Genomic DNA, 21,769 nt, shown 5'->3' on the forward strand with positions numbered 1-21,769 from the left:
TGATTGACTTGGCCATTGCATAACATTCCACTTGTTTCCCTTAAAAAACTCTTTGGTTGCTTTCGTTCTGAAGCATTTTGCTGATTGTGAGCAGATAATATTGCCCGAAACACCTCAGAATTCATCCTGCTGCTTTTGTCAGCAGTCGCATCATCAATAAATACAAGAGAACCAGTTCCATTGGCAGTCATACATGCCCACGCCATGACACTACCACTACCATGCTTCACTGATGAGGTGGTATGCTTTGGATCATGAGCAGTTCCTTTCCTTCTCCATACTCTTCTCTTCCCATCACTTTGGTACAAGTTAATCTTGGACTCATCTGTCCATAGGATGTTGTTGAAGAACTGTGAAGGCTTTTTTAGATGTTGTTTGGCAAACTCTAATCTGGCCTTCCTGTTTTTGAGGCTCACCAATGGTTTCCATCTTGTGGTGAACTCTCTGTATTCACTCTGGTGAAGTCTTCTCTTGGTTGTTGACTTTGACACACATACACCCACCTCCTGGAGAGTGTTCTTGATCTGGCCAACTGTTGTGAAGGGTGTTTTCTTCACCAGGGAAAGAATTCTTCGGTCATCCACCACAGTTGTTTTCCGTGGTCTTCCGGGTCTTTTGGTGTTGCTGAGCTCACCGGTGCGTTCTTTCTTTTTAAGGATTTTCCAAACAGTTGATTTGGCCACACCTAATGTTTTTGCAATCTCTCTGATGGGTTTGTCTTGTTTTTTCAGCCTAATGATGGCTCGCTTCACTGATAGTGACAACTCTTTGGATCTCATATTGCGAGTTGACAGCAATAGATTCCAAATGCATATAGCACACTTGAAATGAACTCTGGACCTTTTATCTGCTCCTTGTAAATGGGAAAATGAGGGAATAATACACACCTGGCCATGGAACAACTGAGCAGCCAATTGTCCCATTACTTTTGGTCCCTTAAAAAGTGGGAGGCACATATACAAACTGTTGTAATTCCTACACCGTTCACCTGATTTGGATGTAAATACCCTCAAATTAAAGCTGAAAGTCTGCAGTTAAAGCACATCTTGTTTGTTTAAAGTGGAGTTCCACCCACTTTTACAACTCTTCAGCATCCCTCATTAAACTGTGCACTGTAAACAAATTGGATATTTTTTAATTTTTTTTCTCAGCTCCTACTGTATATCTGCTGTATTCATTTTTCACTTCCTCCTCCCTGACCGCGGCCCATCACATCATTTCCTGTTTGCAATGCCTTCTGGGAAGGGGCAGCAACTTCCTGTGAAACTGCCGTTGCAATGGAAACCTGACCTGAAACCTATTACACTGCTTGTGCTGCACTGAGCATGTGCGAGATCTGCAAGGATGAGATCCAGGAAGAAATACAGTCTGGCTTCAGATGCCCACACTTAAGATGGCCACGGCCTGCTGTAAGTTTATAAAATAACAAACTACTGCTATAAACTAACAAAACAGACCTTAGTTTACAGACTAACTTTACTAGAATACATTAAGCTTGTGTATTATAGGGGTATTTTTATTTAAAAAGTATAATTTCGTCCGGAACACCACTTTAATTTCAAATCCATTGTGGTGGTGTATAGAGCCAAAAAGATTAGAAGTGTGTCGATGTCCCAATATTTATGGACCTGACAGTATATTGTAATATTTGGGTTTGCAAAGATGTTTGGTGTACACAAAGCGGATGTTTAATTCTTTGTGGCTATTGAAGAATATATTTAAATGAGAGTTTTTGTGTCTGGAGCTCAGCTTTAATAGTTACACTGACTTGCATGTTATCTCAACCCATGCCGGAGAGAAGTTAGCAAATGGAAAGAAATATGGAAAATCCCTATTGCTATATTTTCTCCTGTATGTGATTCATCCACTGAACTCCTGTAAAAGATTAAAGGACCACACATAACCCAATGCAAGCAATGTGGACATCAATTATCTAAATGAATGCAAGGGCACAAGGAGAAAAAAAGCATGCAGCTACTCCTGTTCTTTACATTTCACACTTTACAAATGTAAAGTTAGTTCCTATACAACATAAATGATTTCAGTAAAAAATTGTGCTTTTTGTAAAATACATTTCAGGCAATTTTAGGTGTGCTATAAGGCATATGGTATCCACAGAGGAATGGTTTTAAAACATGTCTCTCTGGTGCTTTATAATTTATAAGAAAAAAGAAAAAGATCTTTTTTTTTTTTTTTACAGTTCATACAGCAGGCACCAAAGTCTGTTTTGCATTAAATCAAAACTGCTCCTTTAGCGTAAATTTGCTATATTTCCTAATCAGGGTTGCATTATTTCATATATAATAGTCAGTGCAATTTCTGTATACTGTGCTATCCATGTATGTCCTTAATGACATCTTAATGACATCTCACCTTTCATCACATCAATCTAGAGCAATCTAGAGCAGGGGCGGATCCAGGGGGGGCAACGGGGCAATTGGTCAAGGCTGGGCTCAGCCCTTCCTTCTCAAAGCTGGCCGCTCAGCTGTTGGCTAATTGCCAGCTCCTTTCTCTTCACAGAGACTCACCTGTTGATGATATCCTGCTCCTCAGTCCTGCCTACTTAAGCCGTTCAGCCCAGATGATCTCTGCCTTCGCCTTGGTCACATCTCTAGAGACGCTCTCCTGTGTTCCTGTTAAAGACTTGCTTGGCTGACATTCCTTCTGGCTCCAGATCCTGCTTGCTGTTCTACTATGCTCATCTCTGGCTCCCTGACGTTTTGGCTTGTCTGACTATCCATTCCGATTCCTGAACTCTGGCTATGTTTTGACTACGTTTACTCTGTTTACCTTTTTATTATTATTATTATTAAACAAGTGTGATTTAACTGTACTTCTGTCTCAGTCTGATTCATGGTTTCTGACAGCTGGACCAGGAGGAGGTGGGTGGAGCCACACCGCTGGCTTGGCCTCTAGTGTTCCCTGCACTGGTTGCTAGTGCCTGGGCCACCTGGCGTCTAGCAACCAGTGACGTCAGTCACGTAGGAGCCAATGCTGATGAGGAGGAGAGCCCCATCATTCAAAGTGGAGCATTCTTCCTTTTCCGCCCCTGAGTGAGAGTGTTGGCTCCACCCACCTCCTCCCTCCATATTCTCCACAATGCAGCGCGGCGTGGAAGAAGCAGAACACGTGAACACAGGGCGTGAACACAGGAAGAAGCAGTGACTGTGTGTCACTGTCATCTTTTGCTGCCTGCAGACAGTGCAATTACCGGTTCCCATTCATCTTCATTTCTCCTCCATGGGAGCCCCTCCCCCCACCAGAGCACCAACATATTTTAATAAAAGTGAGTAAAAGAATTAATGAATGTGTCAAATCGTAAAATACATGTGTGCCATTATTTATGGAAAAAAAAATGCCCTTTTAGTCTTGTGCCATCTTAAAGTGCTTACAACACACTTTTTGCTATAGGTAAGCCTATAATAAGGCTTACCTGTAGCTACCCTGGATATCTCCTAAACCTGAACAGTTTAGGAGATATCCCCTGTACTTGCATGTGCCGACGTCATCGGCACATGCGCACTGAAGCAAACTGAAGCAATGGCACTACGTGCCATTGCTTCAGCGAATATGCCATTGCGGCATCACCACGGCTCCGGCCAAACACAGCGCCGGAGCCCGTGATACCCGGAGGTAACCCTGGGAGCGATGTCGGATGCCGAAGCAGTGTACGAGGAGGGCTGCGGGGGCTTCGATCTCAGGTAAGTAATTCATAATGAGCTAGTATGATATGCATACTAGCTCATTATGCCTTTGTCTTGCAGTTTTTTTTCCTTGGGTTTACAACCACTTTAACCCCTTCAGCTCCGGAAAGTTTTAGCCCCCACCTTCATGAACAGGCCATTTTTTGCGACACTGCGCCGCATTACTTTAACTGACTGACAATTGTGCAGTCGTGCGATGCTGTACCCAAATAAAATTGATGTTCTTTTTTTCCCACAAATAGAGCTTTCTTTTGGTGGTATTTGATCACCTCTGCCATTTTTATTTTTTGTGATATAAACAAAAAAAGAGCGACAATTTTGAAAAAAAAGCAATATTTTTTACGTTTTGCTATAAAAAAATGTCTTCATCAATTTAGGCCAATATGTATTCTGCTACATATTTTTGGTAACCCCCTACCACCACCACCAATAAGCGTATATTGATTGGTTTGCACAAAAGTTATAGCGTCTACAAAATAGGTGATAGATTTACGGCATTTTTATTTATTTATTTTTTACTAGTAATGGTGGGATCAGCGATTTTTAGCGGGACTGCAACGTTGCGGCAGACAGATTGGACACCTAACTGACACTTTTTTGGGGACCAGTGACACTAATACAGTGATTAGTGCTAAAAATATGCACTGTCGCTGTACTAATGACACTGGCTGGGAAGGGGTTTACATTAGGTGCGATCAGAGGGTTAACTGTATCCCTAGGGGGTGCTTGGTAACTGTGTGGGGGATGTATTCACTAGATGAACAGAGTGATCCGTGTTTCTGGTTAGCAGGAACACAAGGATTGTGGATCTGCATCCCTGGATGATGTGATTGATGATAGATTTACAATGAGGGACTTTCTTTGGGAAATTCCATTTTTTTTTTAACCAAGGGACCTCCGGAAGATTTACCCCCCTTCATGACCAGGCCATTTTTTGTGATACGGCACTGCATTACTTTAACTGATAATTGCATGGTCAGGTGACACTGTACCCAAATATAATTCATGTAATTTTTTTCCCCACAAATAGAGCTTTCATTTTGTGTTATTTGATCACCACTATAAACAAAAAGACCGACAATTTTGAAAAAAATATATATTTTTTACTTTCTGCTATAAAACATATCCAATAAAAAAAAATTAAAATCAAATTTCTAAATTTAGGCTAATATGTATTCTTCTACATGTTTTTGGTTGGTGAAAAAAAAATCCCAATAAGCATATATTGATTGGTTTACACAAACATTATATAGCGTCTGCAAACTATGGCAATGATGGCGAACCTTGGCACCCCAGATGTTTTAGAACATTTCCCATGATGCTCTTGCACTCTACAGTGTAGTTGAGCATCATGGGAAATGTAGTTCCAAAACATCTAGGGTGCCAAGGTTCGCCATCACTGAACTATGGTATATATTTATGGAACTGTTTTTTATACTAGTAATGGCAGTGATCAGTGACGTATAGTGGGACTACTATTGTGAAGCAGACAATCGGACACTGACTGACACTTTTGACACTTTGCCGGAACCATTGACACTAATACAGTGATCAGCGCTAGAAATATGCACTGTGACTGTACTAATCGCACTGGCTGGGAAGGGGTTAAACATCTAGGGCAATCAAAGGGTTAACTGTGTGCCTAGGCTTTTCAGGGACACAAAATCCATCCCTTCCCTCTGTCAGAACGGAGATCTGCCTTGTTTACATTTTGCAAATCCAGTTCTGTGTGTTTAACCTCCCTGGCGGTATGATTCTTTCGGATTTTAGGTGCTGAAAGCGGTACAATTATTTTGCATGGAAATTTGGCGTTTTATATTGTAGGTCTGTAATTCTTAGCAATAACACACTTAAATCTGTCCAAACAAGAGTCTAGTAGATATCCCGGGTATGATAAAGTTTGAAACACAAAAACATAAATTATAATATAATAAATAAAAATAAATAATTAAAAAAATAAAATAATAATAAAATAAATTTCCCCACGATTCACCATCGCTCAATTCTGCAAGTGTTCTAATTTACTATCGCTGTTTTCTAGCTGGTCTAAAACCATTTTTGACGTAAAGGGACACTTTTTGGTTGCTATGGACAATCTCCAGTTTCCAGGCAGAAAGAACAGTATATATAATATAGAACTGCATGCAGGGCATTGGACAAAGCACTGGGGACAAAAGGGATGTGAAATAATTTCATACAGTACTGTAATCTGTAAGATTACAGTACTGTATGTGTTATGCTTTTTACAGTTTTTTGAATTTGCCGCCAGGCTCTGCCCCGTGCGTCGCGACGCTCGCAGGGAACGGAGCCTGGCACGGAGAGGCTTCGGGCAGAGGACAGAGCCCACGGACACTGCGGGGGACATCGCAGGATCCCGGGGACAAGGTAACGCCGCCCCAGGATCCTGCAATGCGATCCCGAGTGTGGCTCGGGGTTACCGCTAATGGGACTGAATTTTAACCCCGAGCCACACTCGGGAAAACCGCCAGGGGGGCTACCTGACTATCGGCTGGTGCCGGAGGACATCCAGTGTCGTAGATTGGCTTCTGCTGTGATTAATCACAACAGAAGCAGCCTGTCAGCTGCGCGCACGCACCTCCTGTGGGCCGAAGTGCAGAATCATGTATATATCAGATTAAGGATCTGATATAGATTTTTACGGGGACCTCACGCTATTTATTTTTTTTTGTTTAATATTATTTTGCGTAGAGTCCCCCTTCAAATCTGTGCCAGAGCCAAAGGAAAGCATTTCATTTTCCAGCAAATGAAAGCTATATTCCCAAACAAAAACAGCACATGAAGTACATAGAAGACTCCTAGGGGGGTATGTGTGCTGTTTTTTGTTTTGTTTTTTAACAAAGAAGTTGGCAATGACAGGTTGTACATAATATTTCTAGTTCATAATGCCACTTACCATGTTAGACCCTGCACTGCATGATAACGACTCCTGACTGACAGTTGCTGCAGTCACAAGGAGGCATTCCCTTCTCATCTACACTGATACAGTGAACAGCACTGCTGGAGGAAGGAAAATGTTATACAACTTTCCCCCACATAGGTGTGTGCAAGAAATAGGGCATGAAGTCAGAGGAAAGGAAAACATTATGGGGTTGATTTACTAAAGGCAAACAGGCTGGGAATTTGCAATTTGTAAGGGAAATTTTCCTTTAGCTTGGTCTTGGTGAAGAAGGTAAAGCTCTTCTGATTTCCACCATTCCATTATGCGCAAGCAAAAACATGTTTTTTTTTATTTCACTTGCATGTGATTGTACAGTATATTCTTTGCAAGGTGAAGCTAAAGGAAAATCCCATTGCAAATTAAACATTTCCTTGCAAAGTGTACAGCCATTTTACTTTAGTAAATTAACTTCTTTGAGCTTACATTCAGGTGGGTGCATCTTCCAGATCTATAAATAATTTATTATTAATGAGAATTGCAAGTTATCTAATATTGCTGGGGGGTGGCACAAATATTGATTTGTTTTCTTCTCTTTCATGATCCTCAGACCAAAATCAATCATAGATTTAAAAAACCTATTTATAAATAATGCATTTAAATAACCCAAATGGTTTGCCACAAGACTTTACTCTTACAAAGAACTATACAAATAATATGCAGAATCTAATCTTACGAAATAACATACAATATAATAATAACTGGCTTTTTTGTTTTCTACTCACGAGCATCATTTTCCTTTACTACTAAGATAAGAATTCGGGTACATGTGCTGTACAGATGTTTTTGCACCACCAAGGGATGGAAATTACGCTATGTTTGGTCTTCATCTTTGTAAGTATGCATAACTAACGTGCACTCAGTAAGACTAAACTTTCAGCAAACGGAATCAAAACAAAAAAATAAATAAATAAAAAGAAGACACATGGAGCACAGAGCACTAAGTTATGCCATTCATTGAATTGTACAGACAGAAGTGAATGCTCAGACTTCTGTTTGTAACAGGTCAAAGGATCACACAGATTTTTAAGGAAATGAAAGATGGATGTAAAGTATAACATAAGCAATTCACTGTGAAATATAATACAGGTAAACTAATGAAGAGAGAAAGAAGTATGTGATTTGTAAAAGGTTCAGCAATCAGTATTTGTAAAATTAAATAATATATCCCCACTCTGCTCTAACAAATCTCTATTATAGATTTACAGAACAGCTAAAACCCTTATTAAATCATACAACAATACATCAAATTAAAAAAATAATAATAATATTCACAGATGTGGTGGTTGTAATAGTGTTAATTATTTTCACGTAAAAAGAAGCATATTTATTTTATTTGTTTCACATTTAGAGGAAGTATATGTTTTCACATAAGGAAGTATACAATTATCTACAGTATTTGCATTTGCATACCGCATTTGCAACGTTATTATTTTTATTACTCCTAGCATATACTCTATGCACCACAGTACTGAGTAAGGCTGGTTTGCACTCCTTTAAAAAAAAGGCTATACATCTTTCAAGTAAGCTGTGTCATGGACCGAAGTTGAAGTTGTTGTAAAGGATTTTTTTTTGTTTTAAATAACAAACATGTCTATACTTTCCTGCTCTGAGCACTAGAATTGCACAGAGTGGCCCCAGTCCTTCTCTTCTCAGATCCCACACTGGCGCTCCTGGCTCCTCCTCTGTTGCTGATGCCCCTATTAAGAAGCCAATTCCCACGGGGTCATTTGTGCGGGCTCGCTCCCGCAACCCGCTGCTGCATCCATTAACACAGACAGCGGGACTCTGCCCCATCCCCCCTTTCCTCGCCACTGGAGTTGGTTGACAAGAGCTTGGTTGAGAGGTTTACAAGAACCAATGTCTCCCGTTGCTATCAATCTGTAGTACTTGGGTAAATCAAAGGATATGTTTAGCCAATATTACCTAAACATTTCTTTTGGATTTTTATGAAAATTGTTATGAAAATCACCAAGGCTGCCAACCATGCAGTGTCTGTAAAAAGCCAAGGGCTACAGTTGCTCCACATCTCTGCTGCATTTTTAGCCAATGGGAACGACACTGTACCCGCCCCCTTCCTCAGCATGTCTTATTTGACTTTGCAACAGGAGGTGTCGGCAGCTGGAGCGGGTGGGAGAGGGAGGAGTAAACACAGCCTGCAGTGTGGGCTGGACTTAAGCCTACCAGGAGAAGATAAGCTGGGCTGAGCACAATTTAGTCAGTACACACGCATGCATGTGTGCTTAAGCTTTGGGGTGCACACATAATTGCAATAGGCTGCGCACACCTATGCTACTATTGGTAGAGTATTCATATTGTGTGCTTCGCCCCACCCCTTGGACTGTTTATGACAAAACAGTGATTACCTCTTATATTTACAAGCACATTCTTATATTTACCTTAGGTGAATTTGATGGCTTTGCATAACTGTAAAAAAAAAGCTTGCTTGGAACTGTATTGTTATGTAGTGTTTTTATGCGCTACGTCGCAGTACAGAGTGGAATGTACCCTGTTGAAGTATTTGTTTTTTGTATATTTTTATGCAAAATAAAGTATACATTTTCAACCAAGAAAACTAAATAAATGGTATTAAATTGACACTAAAGTTATTATTTTTTATTTTTTTTTAAATAACAAACATGTCATACTTACCTCCACTGTGCAGCTCGTTTTGCACAGTGGCCCCGATCCTGGTCTTCTGGGGTCCCTTGGCGGCTCTCTCGACTCCTCCTTGCTTCAAATAACCCCCTGGGAGAAGAGCTCTCTTGGGGGGTTACCTTGCGGGCACGCTCCCGAGTCCAGCATTCGGCGTCCATAGACTCGGACTCGGCCCCGCCCCCGGTGGCCGCGTCACTGGATTTATTAACAGCAGTGGGAGCTGAAGGCTGCACTGCTATCAACAGTCGAGAACCCCAGGCAGAGAGACGGTGCGTCCCAATGGGAAAAATTTAAGGGTTCAGGTAAGTAAAACGTGGGGGGAGGGTCTGGGGGCCGGTCACTGACAGATGTTTTTTCACCTTAATGCATAGGATGCATTAAGGTGAAAAAACACTTACCTTTATAACCCCTTTAAAAACAAGCTGGCTAGTTGCAAATTATTTGAAAAATAAAACACCAGATTTGCCATGGAGGTTAAGCCTAATTTTACATTAAAGAGCTTCTCAATTAGCTTCTTAGCAGGGTATACCCAGAATCCATATCTTGCTAACTGTTACCTAATTTTACCTTTGACATCTCTAGAAACAAAAAAACAACCTGCTGAGTTTTGATTGTTTTTGATTGTAATTGCTGTACCAAATCAACTGCTAATGTGAAAAATGATTTCATGCAGTGTGCTAAAAGTGTCAATTTAGCATATTTTTTAAATTATTGTAATAAAATGCACTTTATACATATCTGAACCCAAAAACAAAAATGTCATATATTGCAGTTTACAAGTATTCAGGTGTGGTGGATGTATTAAAGAGGAGCTCCAGGCTCCTTTATAAAAAAAAAAAGTCAGCAGCTACAAATACTGTAGCTACTGACTTTCAATAATAGGACACTTACCTATCCAGGCATCCAGCGGTGTCTTCACCCTAACCAATAGCCATCACCTTGACTAAGGGAAACTGCCAGTGAAGCCGTGCAGGTTCACTGCCGGTTTCCTAGTATGTATGCGCGAAGTGTGCTGCGCTTTTTGAATGGGCCGCAGTCTTCTGAGACCTCTGAAATGCCCCAAAAGGCTTTGGGGAAGGAGGGGGGGCAAACTTCCGGCTAAGTTTGCGGCGAACCAAGTAAAAAATGGGAGTGGGTACCTGTCACAATGAAGTACTCGCTAACTCCCCCAACAGGTACCAAATGTGGCACCGGAGGCGGGGAGGAGGCAAACAAGCGGAGCTTCCCCTTTTGGGTGAAGCTTTGCTTTAAAAAGATTTTTAAGCAAAGTACATTTTCAGAAAGTGTAGAAAAATACCTGATGTCCCTATTGGAAGCCTTGTGTCCTTATAACTTCCTGTAGACTAAACTGAAATCTTGAAAAATCATCTTTCACAGCTATCTTTGCAAAACTACTAAAGTAAAATCCCTCTGTGTAATTGAGATGAGTGGGGGTGGTATTTGTAATCCAAACCAGGAGAGACTAAGGTGACAACACCACTCTACCATAGATAAAGTGTGGGGAGTAAGTGTTGTCATACCAGAACAGGAGTGTGTTACTGTCAAGATCACCGGGTTCAAATACAAATAAAGAAAGCCTGAAAATTGTAACCAAATGCAGCCATCACATCTAAGAACTGGAAACTGTCATATATTGAAATTCTGGGTTTAGATACACTTTAACTTCTCTACAACAAATTACACAATTAAAAACTGACTTGTGGTGTGTTTTTGTTTTAATCCATAGTAGGTGCATGCTATTCCATATGCTAGTCCAAGGTTGTAGCACATTGATTGGATCCCGAAATAGGATCCCACTAATGATTTATTGTCTACCAAGTCCTGAAAACTGACTAAGCATTTAAAATTAACAAGTATCTAAAGTGGAGTTCAGTGGAATTAAGTTTTTCTGTGGGAAAAATATCAATATAGCCATGTGGCAGAGGGGTGACCATAACAGGTTCACTCTTCTGCTTCCCACTAGTGTAAATGACCTTGCTAAATTGGTGGTCAGCATAAATCTTCCCATTACATTGATGGCCAGGGTAAAATCCCACATTAAATTGGTGGGCATCGTAAATACACTTACTAGTAAATGCCTGATGAGAGTAAAACCCCCCGCTGATGAGACTAAAACCCCCATTGCATTGGTGGTCATTGTTAATGCCCCTGTAACATTGGTGGTCAGGGTAAAAGCCTTCATTACATTTTTCATCAGCATGGAATTTATTACATTTGTGGTCAGTGTGGAATTACCCCTCACATTGGCAGTCGGCATACAATTCTCCTATACATTGATGGTAAGCGTAAATTTCCCATTGCATTGGTGGTCAGTGTAGAAACTCCATTATGGTGGTGGTCACTGTAGAATCTCCAGCAAAGCAAATGTTTGTTTGTTTATTTGCACATAACTGGATGTTCAAAGTGAACAGAAATTTGTTTTTCACATTAATAAATATCCACAATTAATTGTGTGCAGATTCTCAACTCCTTTAGTGAATCACCCCAATGTGTGAGCTATTAAAATTCCATTTAAATAAAACCTAATTTTTTAACTGAATGGGGATGCAGTTCTCATTTTGAAAAATAAAGTATTTTAAAAGTAACTGTACAGTTCCAAGACTGCACTCCATTTGTGACCTTATGTTTTAAATAATCATAGACACTAATGAAAAAATAAGCTTCTGTATTTGTAACAAGGGTGTACAGCTATACTAAAATCTCAAATGCACTATCCGCTTTCTCTCAATGTAGTTCTCATTGAACCAATAAAATAACAATGCTCACATTCACGTGAGTTAAACTATTTACCACTAGGATGCCATTAAGTTCAAATATCATCTTCATCATACAAAATTATTGATTAAGATTAAGATTCAGAATGGGATCTTGCAAGTGTCGTGTGCTGCATTTTCATAATGTACTTCATAGCTGGAAGAAACAGTATTGTTATTCTCACTGTTATCATTATCTCTGCATAATATGCCAATGTTCCAGGTCTATCTCAATTATGCATTTGTAGCCAAAAAGTGCTGCTTCTCATTTTCTTAATTACAAGTCCTCACTGTTACCTGCTGTCTACCCAGCAGGAATAAGCTCCTTCGTTATAAAGTCAAATGTCAGTATTGTACTGCAATGGTGTCATGGTTTTATAGAAAAAAAAATCAATTTACAATTAGCATCTACCACACAGTATATTGCTTACTGTTAAAAGAAATAAAGATTAATCCATTCAAAACATTTAGTTTTGGTTAGTTACCTGTAGGCTCAGCCTCCCTTTAACGTTTCATGCCAGGGACAGCCCGCTGGTGAGCTCTCATGAACTGAATTTCAGTGGTATGTGAAATGAATGAATGAATTAATTTAACACATTTCAAACATATTTAGATATGTATATAGAATAATTTTACTGCAGGAGAAGAGAGACTCTTTAAAATTGAGAGGAAGCCAGTGGGAAGTTATCTCCAGACTATTCAATGAGATATATAAGACACCAGAAGATTAATTGTGCTTGGGTTCTTACTCAACATGGGAATATTAGTTTTGGGTGGGCTGACCTTTTAAATACACAGTTATTAGTTGACACGTTGAGTCAATATTTCTATGTAGTTAAATTACCAATAATCACCATTAATAATGTAATGTCCTGATTGAAGCTTGATTTTGCAGTTATGACTTTGGACCATTTAGGCTTTCTTTTAATACCGCTTGTTTATCAATGTGTATATTTTGTGTAAGACTCACCCTGTCACCTTTATGTCCAGGAAGACCAGGGGGTCCTGGCAAGCCTAAGAATCCAGGATCTCCTCTGGAACCCTTAAAAAGAAATCACATATTAGAATTCAGCAAACAGAATATACAATTTGAGTGCATAGATTGTGGTATTATAGATTAGATGTAAATTGAATTGTAAATTGAACTACTTTGAATAAAGAAAGTCAAAAATAAAGGAGACTGAAATATTTATTCTGTGTTTCCCTTGTGAGATAAACCCCAACCCCCCCCCCCCCCCCCCTCCCAACCCATGATTTACATTCCTCCCAACAGTGGATTCTTTCACAAAGGACTGTGTATATTCCCTTCTGATGCTGCTGTGCTGTGTAAATAGTGGCTAGTCTGCAGTGAATGAGGCTATTCAGAGCTGTGTTCATTAGATCCAGACATAGAACATCTTTTGCTTTTCTGTCCATAGCTACATTTGCTTCCTGAAAAAAAGATTCTTAGAGTTTCTCTATAAGATTTGTATATAATATTGTTGTTGCTATATATACAAGAGTGTGCATGTGCCTAATAGATAATGGCAAGATAATAGAATATTATATAGTATAGTGTTGATTCTTGATCAGGTAGGTAGGCATTTAAAAATGTGACTTACTCGTTTTCCAGGTGGTCCAGGTGGGCCAATGGGACCTGCCTCTCCTCTGTCACCCTTAAAAAGAAAAATTTCATATATTATTGAATGCATGCTATAAATAGGTATATTTGAAACACTTTAGCATTTACATACAATTCTGTATTTTGACACTGAAATTATTTGAATAGTGTGTCAACTATATTGCACCAAATAATTTCCAATACAATCTACCATAGAAAATATTTTAGCACTATGTATTCCAATAAAATGAACATTTAGTAATTTCAGTACAATGTAATTTACATTAGCCTGTAATTAATTACAGCCAGTTCTAGAGCTTTGTATGGCCTGAACAGTACTTAATTAATGAACATTTGGTGCTGCACTGGATCATTTAAGTTAATTCAAAGGGGTTGTAAACCCTCGTTTTTTTTTTTTCTGTTTTTTAAATAACAAACATGTCACACTTACCTCCACTGTGCCGTTCATTTTTGCAAAGAGTGGCCCCGATCCACCTGTTATGGAGTTTCTCGGTGGCGCTATCAGTTCCTTCCCGCATTGGTAAACCCCCTAGGAGAAGCGCTCTCCCTGGGGGTTACCATGCAGGCTCATTCCCGAGTCCAGCATTTGTGTCCATAGACACAGAATTCCGGACTCGGCCCCACTCCCCAGCGCCCGTGTCATTGGATTTGATTGACAGCAGCGGGAGCCAATTGCTGCGCTGCTATCAATCTATCCAATCAAGAGCCGAGACAACGGGACGAGAGGTAGAGCATGTCTCCACCGAGGGAAAGAACGGGCTCAGGTGAATAAAACGGGGGGGGGGGGGGGGGGCTAGGGGGCTGGTCATTGTCAGAAGTTTTTTCACCTTCATGCATAGGATGCATGAAGGTGAAAAAACACAAGGGTTTACAACCCTTTTAACTGTATTTAAATGACATTCTCGGACTTATTAAATAAGGCCCAGTTCATATACAATGTAATACTGACATAAAAGCACACGCATAGGTTGGACTTGATGGACTTGTGTCTTTTTTCAACCTCACCAACTATGTAACTTTGTAACTATGTAATGTTAAAAGTGCAAATCAGAATCAATATTTTACTAATCTCACTGCTGCAAAGCACTTTCTTCATTCCACACTGCATCTTTTCAATTTAATATATATGTTTATTCTTAAATGTATATCACAGAGATATCTGGAGGATATAAAAATACATCCTAAGAAAATAACTACATTTGTTTTCTATAACCTTCATAAACTTCCTGTTCACGTTCATATTATTTAAAGCGGAGGTCCGCCCACCGCTGCAAAAATTAAATGCCAGCAGCTACACATACTGCAGCTGCAAATTTTAATAATTGGACACTTACCTGTCCTGGAATCCAGCGATGTCGGCACCGCAGCTGATGTTTCCATAAGCTGTCGGGTGCTTCCGCCTCCATTGCGGGTGAGGGAACCCAGCAGTGTAGCCTTACGGCTTCACGCCGGGAACCCTACTGTACATGTGGGAGGCTCTGCTCCGCTCCTCTCTCCTACTGGCCCAGCGGCAGGGGAAGGAGGAGGGAGCCAAGTGGTGACGCCAATGGCCGCGGCCGTGGCTCCCAGAAGTGGGGACAGGTGGGGATCTGCATCAGTAGATCAATTTCACAGATTACAGGAGTGGCACAGAGAATGTGTCGCCTGTCGCATACTTGCTGTGTATTTCTATTGATCCATCTTTCAGTCATGTAATGACTATATGATTGCAAGGTAGATCAACAAACATACTTAGCAGGCACTGGTCAGGCAAAAATAAGTTTATATTCATGCTAAAAAGTATGAGAGTGGGCTGCCTTAACTCAATATGCAACATTACATGCATTAATGCACTGCAATGAAGTAAATGGGCACTCTACTGTTGGAGCATGGAAGGTATTGGAAGATAATTACCAGGCTCCTATCTTACTAAGGCAGAAAAACACTGACTGCCATACAAATGATTACAATATGAATGGTTCTTATAGGTTACTTTAACTGACCACTGCACTCTGGGCTTTATATGGCATACTCCTTAACTCTGCACTCTAATATACTCCCGACCAATGCACTTTTTATATTGTGCAACAGTTTCTGGTTCCTCTTTAGTCACTATATTAAAGAGTTAGACCCCCTGAAGAAGGCTGAGTGCAGAAAAGCATATGTAATGGAGTTACATTTTTTACTAATGGTTGTACTGAGATTTGTAGGTGTCTGTTAGGTTCCTACACCCCCAACATGTTGGTTTTTCCTTCCTCCTCGTTTGACCAACATCTGGTTCTGCTTTTTTTCTCCTTATTTTATTTTTGGTACCGAATTCCTGTATGTATTTCTGATTATCAGCTGCTGTATGACTAAATGGTGCTGACGTTACCTATACACATTCTATATGCATTCTTTTTGGTTATATATTAGAATTAACAGTGGACCAAATACATTTTCTCTATTATGCTTTATGTGATATGACATACTTGGATAGTTGTACCTATTGTATAATCCTGTTTATATGCTGAATACAACTTTATTGCAAAATCATTCTTGTTATGTGGTGTGCTTACTAGTAATCTTTTTTCATCATTTTGTAATCGTTTTACATCAGCAGTCATTCAGAAAAATGCCGATTGCACTGAAATATTGTAGACATATCTTGCACACATAGTACATGTGTGTAAGAAGACAACGTTACATTGAAAGTCACTTTTTATGTAAAGAATGTAATAATTAAAAGCTGCACCAAATGGAAATAATAGTTTCCCTATAAGCCTCCTGTCTTTCTAATTATCACTATTAATAATTCCCTTCTTGATAGATTTAGTCCTACAAAGAGTTGTCCAGCTGTTCTAGGTCAAGAAGAACCTACACTTCAAACTCATTATGAAAAGTTTAATTTGCTTAGCAGTAACAAACATGGGGCCATGACTTGGTTTGATATAATGCTGAAATAAATCAGAATGTTTCAAACAGATGGTGGTATAGGAATAGCACTGTAATGAGTAAACACCAGCATATGTGCTTTATGATAAACAGATGACATATGCATTAAAATGGTATATAATATCCCTGGCTTGGGGTGTGTATATTTAATCTTTCCATGCACATATACATAACAAATATGCTTGTAAATGTTTTCTTTTTTCTGTTTGTGATTTTCAACACACAGGTCAGTAGCCCATAATCTGATCTAGTGGTCCACCTTTCTTTGGAGGGGGGTGCCTTATATTATTGATGTAATGTATAGTGGTTTTATATATATTTGATTTAATTATTATGGTAAGGATTCAAATATTGTAAAATTGTTTTTCTGCTTTATCTTCACCCCCTGTTGAGAAAAGCCTGTTTATAGAACACACATTACATACCCAATTGAATGAGTCAGCCTAGTGACCCATTCCCCCTCTCTCACCCTACTTCTCTATAGATATGTACAAGGTCTCTATAGATATGTACAATCAGAGACAAAGGGTTGATGGGGAGTTGAATAGTGAATATGTGAATGTCTCCTAGTGCATTTGTACGCATTACCTTACTGACTTACTAACTTATTAATTTACTATCTGACATATCAGCATGGATGTCACACCACTTCTTCAAACTAAATCTTTCTAAAACAAAGCTTGTAATATTCCCGCCATCTCCCGTACGCTCCTCTCTGAGTTTTTTCAATCAAAATCGATATTACAAGGAATAGTCCCTCCCCCCACGCCAGGGTGAAACGTGTAATCCGAGACTCTGACCTGTCCTTTTAGCCTCAAATCTAATGACAGTCAAAAGCTTGTAGACTTCCCCTCTGTAACATCTCTCACTTTGTCCCTTTTTAACTAATAAAACCACCAAGCTACTCATTTGCTTTCATGTTATCTCTCGCCTTGACTATTGCAACTCCCTTCTTATAAGCTTACCTTTACGTAGGCTTTCCCCCCCTTTAGTCTATCATGAATACTGCTGCCAGACTCATATACCTTACCAACCGCTCAGTCTCTGCCAATCCCTCCACTGGATTACGGTTGCCCAGCAAACTGAAGCCAAAATACTAACTACAACATACAAAGCGGTTTACAACTCTGCCTCAAGCTAGATCACAAATTTTGTCTCCAAATAGCACGCAAACTGTCTTGTCTCCTCCTCCCATGCTCATTTCCAGGACTCCTCCAGAGTCTCAACCATCCTCTTGAACTCTCTACCTCAATCTGTCTGGCTATCTCCTACTCTGGCCACCTTTAAGCGATTCCTGAAAACTCATCCCTTCAGGAAAAGTTATCCTGCTTCCACCTAACAACTGAACTTTGAATCCTTCACAGTTATTACCTTACTGTACTGTCTCCCTTTATATTGAAAAGTGTTGTGCAATATTAATCCTGTATAGTAATATTAATAACTTATTAGCTTAATGAATAAAGTGAAGCTGTGTTCACTTCAAACATGCAAGGAAAATAATGTTATTTAAATGTGCCTGAGTAAACAGTATTTATAATACAAAGTGAGTAATCATTTTGATAAAAGAACATTTTCTACCTCTTTGGCAAGTCAACACAAAGTTTGTGAAGGGAAAAAGAACTTCTGCTGTGCATCCTCTTTAGAAATAGTATAATTTACACCAATCAAAAGTTGCCTATCTCATGTATAGGCATATGGCTTGTTTACCCCCAGTGATAAGAGGACTGCAGGCAAGCAGAACTCCTCCTACATTAATATAGTAAGTATGCCCTTCAGCATTAGCGAGGAGCTTGTAGAGGACATAAATACCAAGGAAAGTGTGCCTTGTGGTCATCCAGGGATGGGAATCCACAAGGTGGAACCTGTGAGAATCTGATTTTTTTTTTTTCATGTACAGCACCCTCCAACCAGAACCCAAAACGGGGTTCTGAAGGATGCAGTTATTCTACTAAGGACTTAACCCGACAAAAAAAAATGGATCCTGGTCCCTTAAAGCATGAATAACAATACATTGCTTGTGCTGTGTATTTTTGCCCCCTGTACCACCTGACTGGCTGATCCTGCCAGTTTCTACCCTCCCTTCTGTACACTGACCACAATATATCAGGGCTGCTGAGCCATGATACCATGGTCAGAGTACGTGCCTCCATTATACACTGCTATCTACAACTTTCCCTGTGTCTCCTCTGTCCTCCTCCCCGTCCCCTACCTGCCTGTCATCTCTCACTAGTGCTGCTCTGCTCCCCACTGCTTCAAAACTAACTGATCATTATATCATCCCCTCTGTCACATAAAAAGCTGAGTCCTAGTGCCTGCGCTTTTAAAAAAAAAAAGCTGATTCTACCAGTTTTAACAGTGTCTTCTAGCAATCACATGACTCCAGGCTCTCTGCTCCTTTCTTCCCCACCTCCCTGGAGGACATCAGCAGGGGAATCTCAGCCCCTCCTGCTGGAGCTATCAGATGGGGAGAGCAGAGAGCCTGGAGTCACATGATCACTGAAAGATAATGTTTTTTTTTTTATTATAAAGCACAGGCACTATGATACAGCTTTTTACGTGACAGAGGGGATTATATAATGATCAGTTAACAAACACTTTAAGCTTATAAAAAGGTATAGACTGTACCACAGGGGCAGAGCACCAGGGACAGCACAGTTAGAAGTGCTGAATGTTTGTTATTTTTGCGAAATATGGATTTGTGCTACTAGAGTCTCTGTAACATGTGAAGAAGTTGTTTGAGCAAAGTTCCTATTTTAAAACAAGGCATTTGCTTTGTCTGAAGTTACTGGAAGGGGTGAAGTATATAAAAGTGGTGTATCCATAGTATATCATACAGAACTAGTAGTGAAGTCATATTTAACCCTCAGGGTAGAGAACTATCTTGGTGGAAGGAATGTTTCAAGGTAACCCTTGAGTTTATATGTGTGTACAGATGACTTTCTAAGCAACTTTTATGGTTAGGGAGCAACAGTGTGCAACATGTATACAGAAGAGATAGCTGCCACTCTGGAGGAGTGTGCAACACATAGTGAAGATGTGACATAGACTAGTGGAGAAAAGTGCATATTCTGTATGACTTTCTCAAAATGCTTAGAGTCCATGAGCTGTTACTGATGGGCTTGCACCTTCTGTCAGTAACTCAAAAGGGCAATAATGTCCCTGGCTTCTGTCCTAAATAAATGAAGTGCCCATTTGTGTGTCAAACTGCAATAGAGCTTAGTATCTGTGAGCACAAAGGGTTAACCAGCCTCTGACCAATTAAGAGCTAAAGCTCACACTCAATAAATGTCACCTACGTGTAAAGAGCAGTAACTTGCAATGCTATCTGGAGCCCCTAAGGGACAATAATTGAGGTGTAACGCCTCCGCTCCCAACATGCCTGTGTGAACGAGGCCTAAAGCAGGACAATAAGAAAGAAAATCTTCATAATTATTTTTAAATTCTTTAACCCTTTCGCTGCCCCAAGTGTAAGGCCTAAGTCAAAGCAGAACTGCTTCCAGATGGCCAGCTCAGTAAGCCTTTCATTGACTTCATTCCTTTCTGCTTTAAGCTCATGGTCGCATTAGTGACCATGAACATTTAGCAGAATATTGCTCCATAGACTGCGCTGCCTAATGAAGCAGCTGTGATCAGCAGCTGACAAGATGCTGTGATCAGCAGCTGATAAGTCACTGATCCCAGCCATTCATAAAAATTGAGACCGCCATCGACACCCCTCCCTCCCTGTGCTCTCTTCCACCTGCTCACTCAGGAGGGCTGATTGTGTGCCTTCCTGCTATGCTGCTTATTTGCCCTATTCCTGCCATGTGCCCTTTTTCTACTTTTGCATCAGTCATTACTGCTGTTAAGACTGGGTCCTTTCCATTCAGAATAGAGCACAGGGAGATAGATAAACATGCCTTTGATGTTTACCGACCTCCCTCACATAGTACTCAGTACTTTCATGTTCATTCATAAACTGAAAGAGGTCAACACAAGAGGCATGTTTAATATTTCCTGTAGTTTGTTAATGAACACAGAAGAGCTCTGTGTTCAGTAGTAAATGCTGAGCAGGGGAAAAGGAGATTGAGGACTCTCTTCCCCCACTTGTAAGGGGAAACATCAGGGAGCTATTTAGATCCCTGATATTTCCCCAGAGAGGCCCTGTCACAACTGAAGTCTAAACTGTTACCAAGGCACTTGATGTCCCCTGGTGACATCCTACTGATGTTAAGTTATGATCCTTGTGCTCATTTTTGTGTTTTTTTTTTTTGTTTTTTATTTTGGCTGCACTTGGGCTTTTATTTAAAAAAAAATACATATTATAAAAATAAAATAATTACACAATGTATCATTCTTTCATCTTGAGATGAAAAATGAAAAGGAGGGTCTGACAGAGAAAGGGTTCAACTATAACAATAGTAATACACTAAAACACTAATCTCCCTAATATCTACACTGTACTTAAATGTTCCTTTTATTTATTGCATTTACATTGTGGTGAAAAGGTTAAAAGTTCAAGAAATCTATTTATCCAATGGGGCAGAGGGTTATATCTTTACAGGTAAATGATCAGGGCAAGTGAGTAAAATAAACCGTTTTCAAATTCTCACCACAGCTTTTGTTGGACACAAGTGTAGAATAACACAGCACCCATAAGCAATGGGCTAGTGTTTTTAAAGAGTGTGTATTTTTGGGCACCCACCTCATGAAACAACCATCCAGTACTAAAGAGCATATGAGCTGCTACTAAAATAGCTGAGGTTCTAAAAAAGAACAATCCTCTGGTTAAGGGGAAATTCATGGCAGATGGAGGAATAATGTTTATATTTGAGTTCTTTTGCCATTTTGGTTTACTCAACAGTAAAAAATCAACGATTTTGGAACCTTCTATTTAAATCTCTACAGAAAGCTGGATAAAGTAGTGAGCTCTTGACACGACTATGTGCCTGAACACTGCATATAATTATTCAATATTAAACCAGACACTGACAGGCTTGGCAGAAACATGAAACTTTATCTAATTAATGGACTGCTGTATGTCCAAAAGTCATTTTCTTGGTAAAAGATTCTCTTTAAAGTTGCCTAACTGTGCAAGTTAAATTAAAAATATAAAATACAGTTAAAATATAGAATAGTTAAAAACTGTCTGAAACTGTAACTATTTTCATAATGACTAATTAGT

At 39.7% G+C, this 21,769-nt stretch overlaps 1 protein-coding gene across 2 annotated transcripts in view; it reads right to left on the bottom strand.

Annotated features, from left to right (window-relative positions):
- The window catches only part of COL9A1 (collagen type IX alpha 1 chain), a 196,953-nt gene that overhangs the window by 44,116 nt on the left and 131,068 nt on the right, over positions 1–21,769 (bottom strand). For both annotated transcript variants that reach the window (XM_073626742.1, XM_073626743.1), the window contains 2 exons: positions 13,673–13,726; positions 13,042–13,113 (listed from right to left, as the gene is read on the bottom strand). In XM_073626742.1, coding sequence (XP_073482843.1) covers positions 13,042–13,113; positions 13,673–13,726 — 126 coding nt within the window. The remainder of the gene's footprint in view (positions 1–13,041; positions 13,114–13,672; positions 13,727–21,769) is intronic.

Source organism: Aquarana catesbeiana, linkage group LG04 (genome assembly GCF_042186555.1).
Source record: "Aquarana catesbeiana isolate 2022-GZ linkage group LG04, ASM4218655v1, whole genome shotgun sequence".
Classification (NCBI taxonomy): domain Eukaryota; kingdom Metazoa; phylum Chordata; class Amphibia; order Anura; family Ranidae; genus Aquarana; species Aquarana catesbeiana.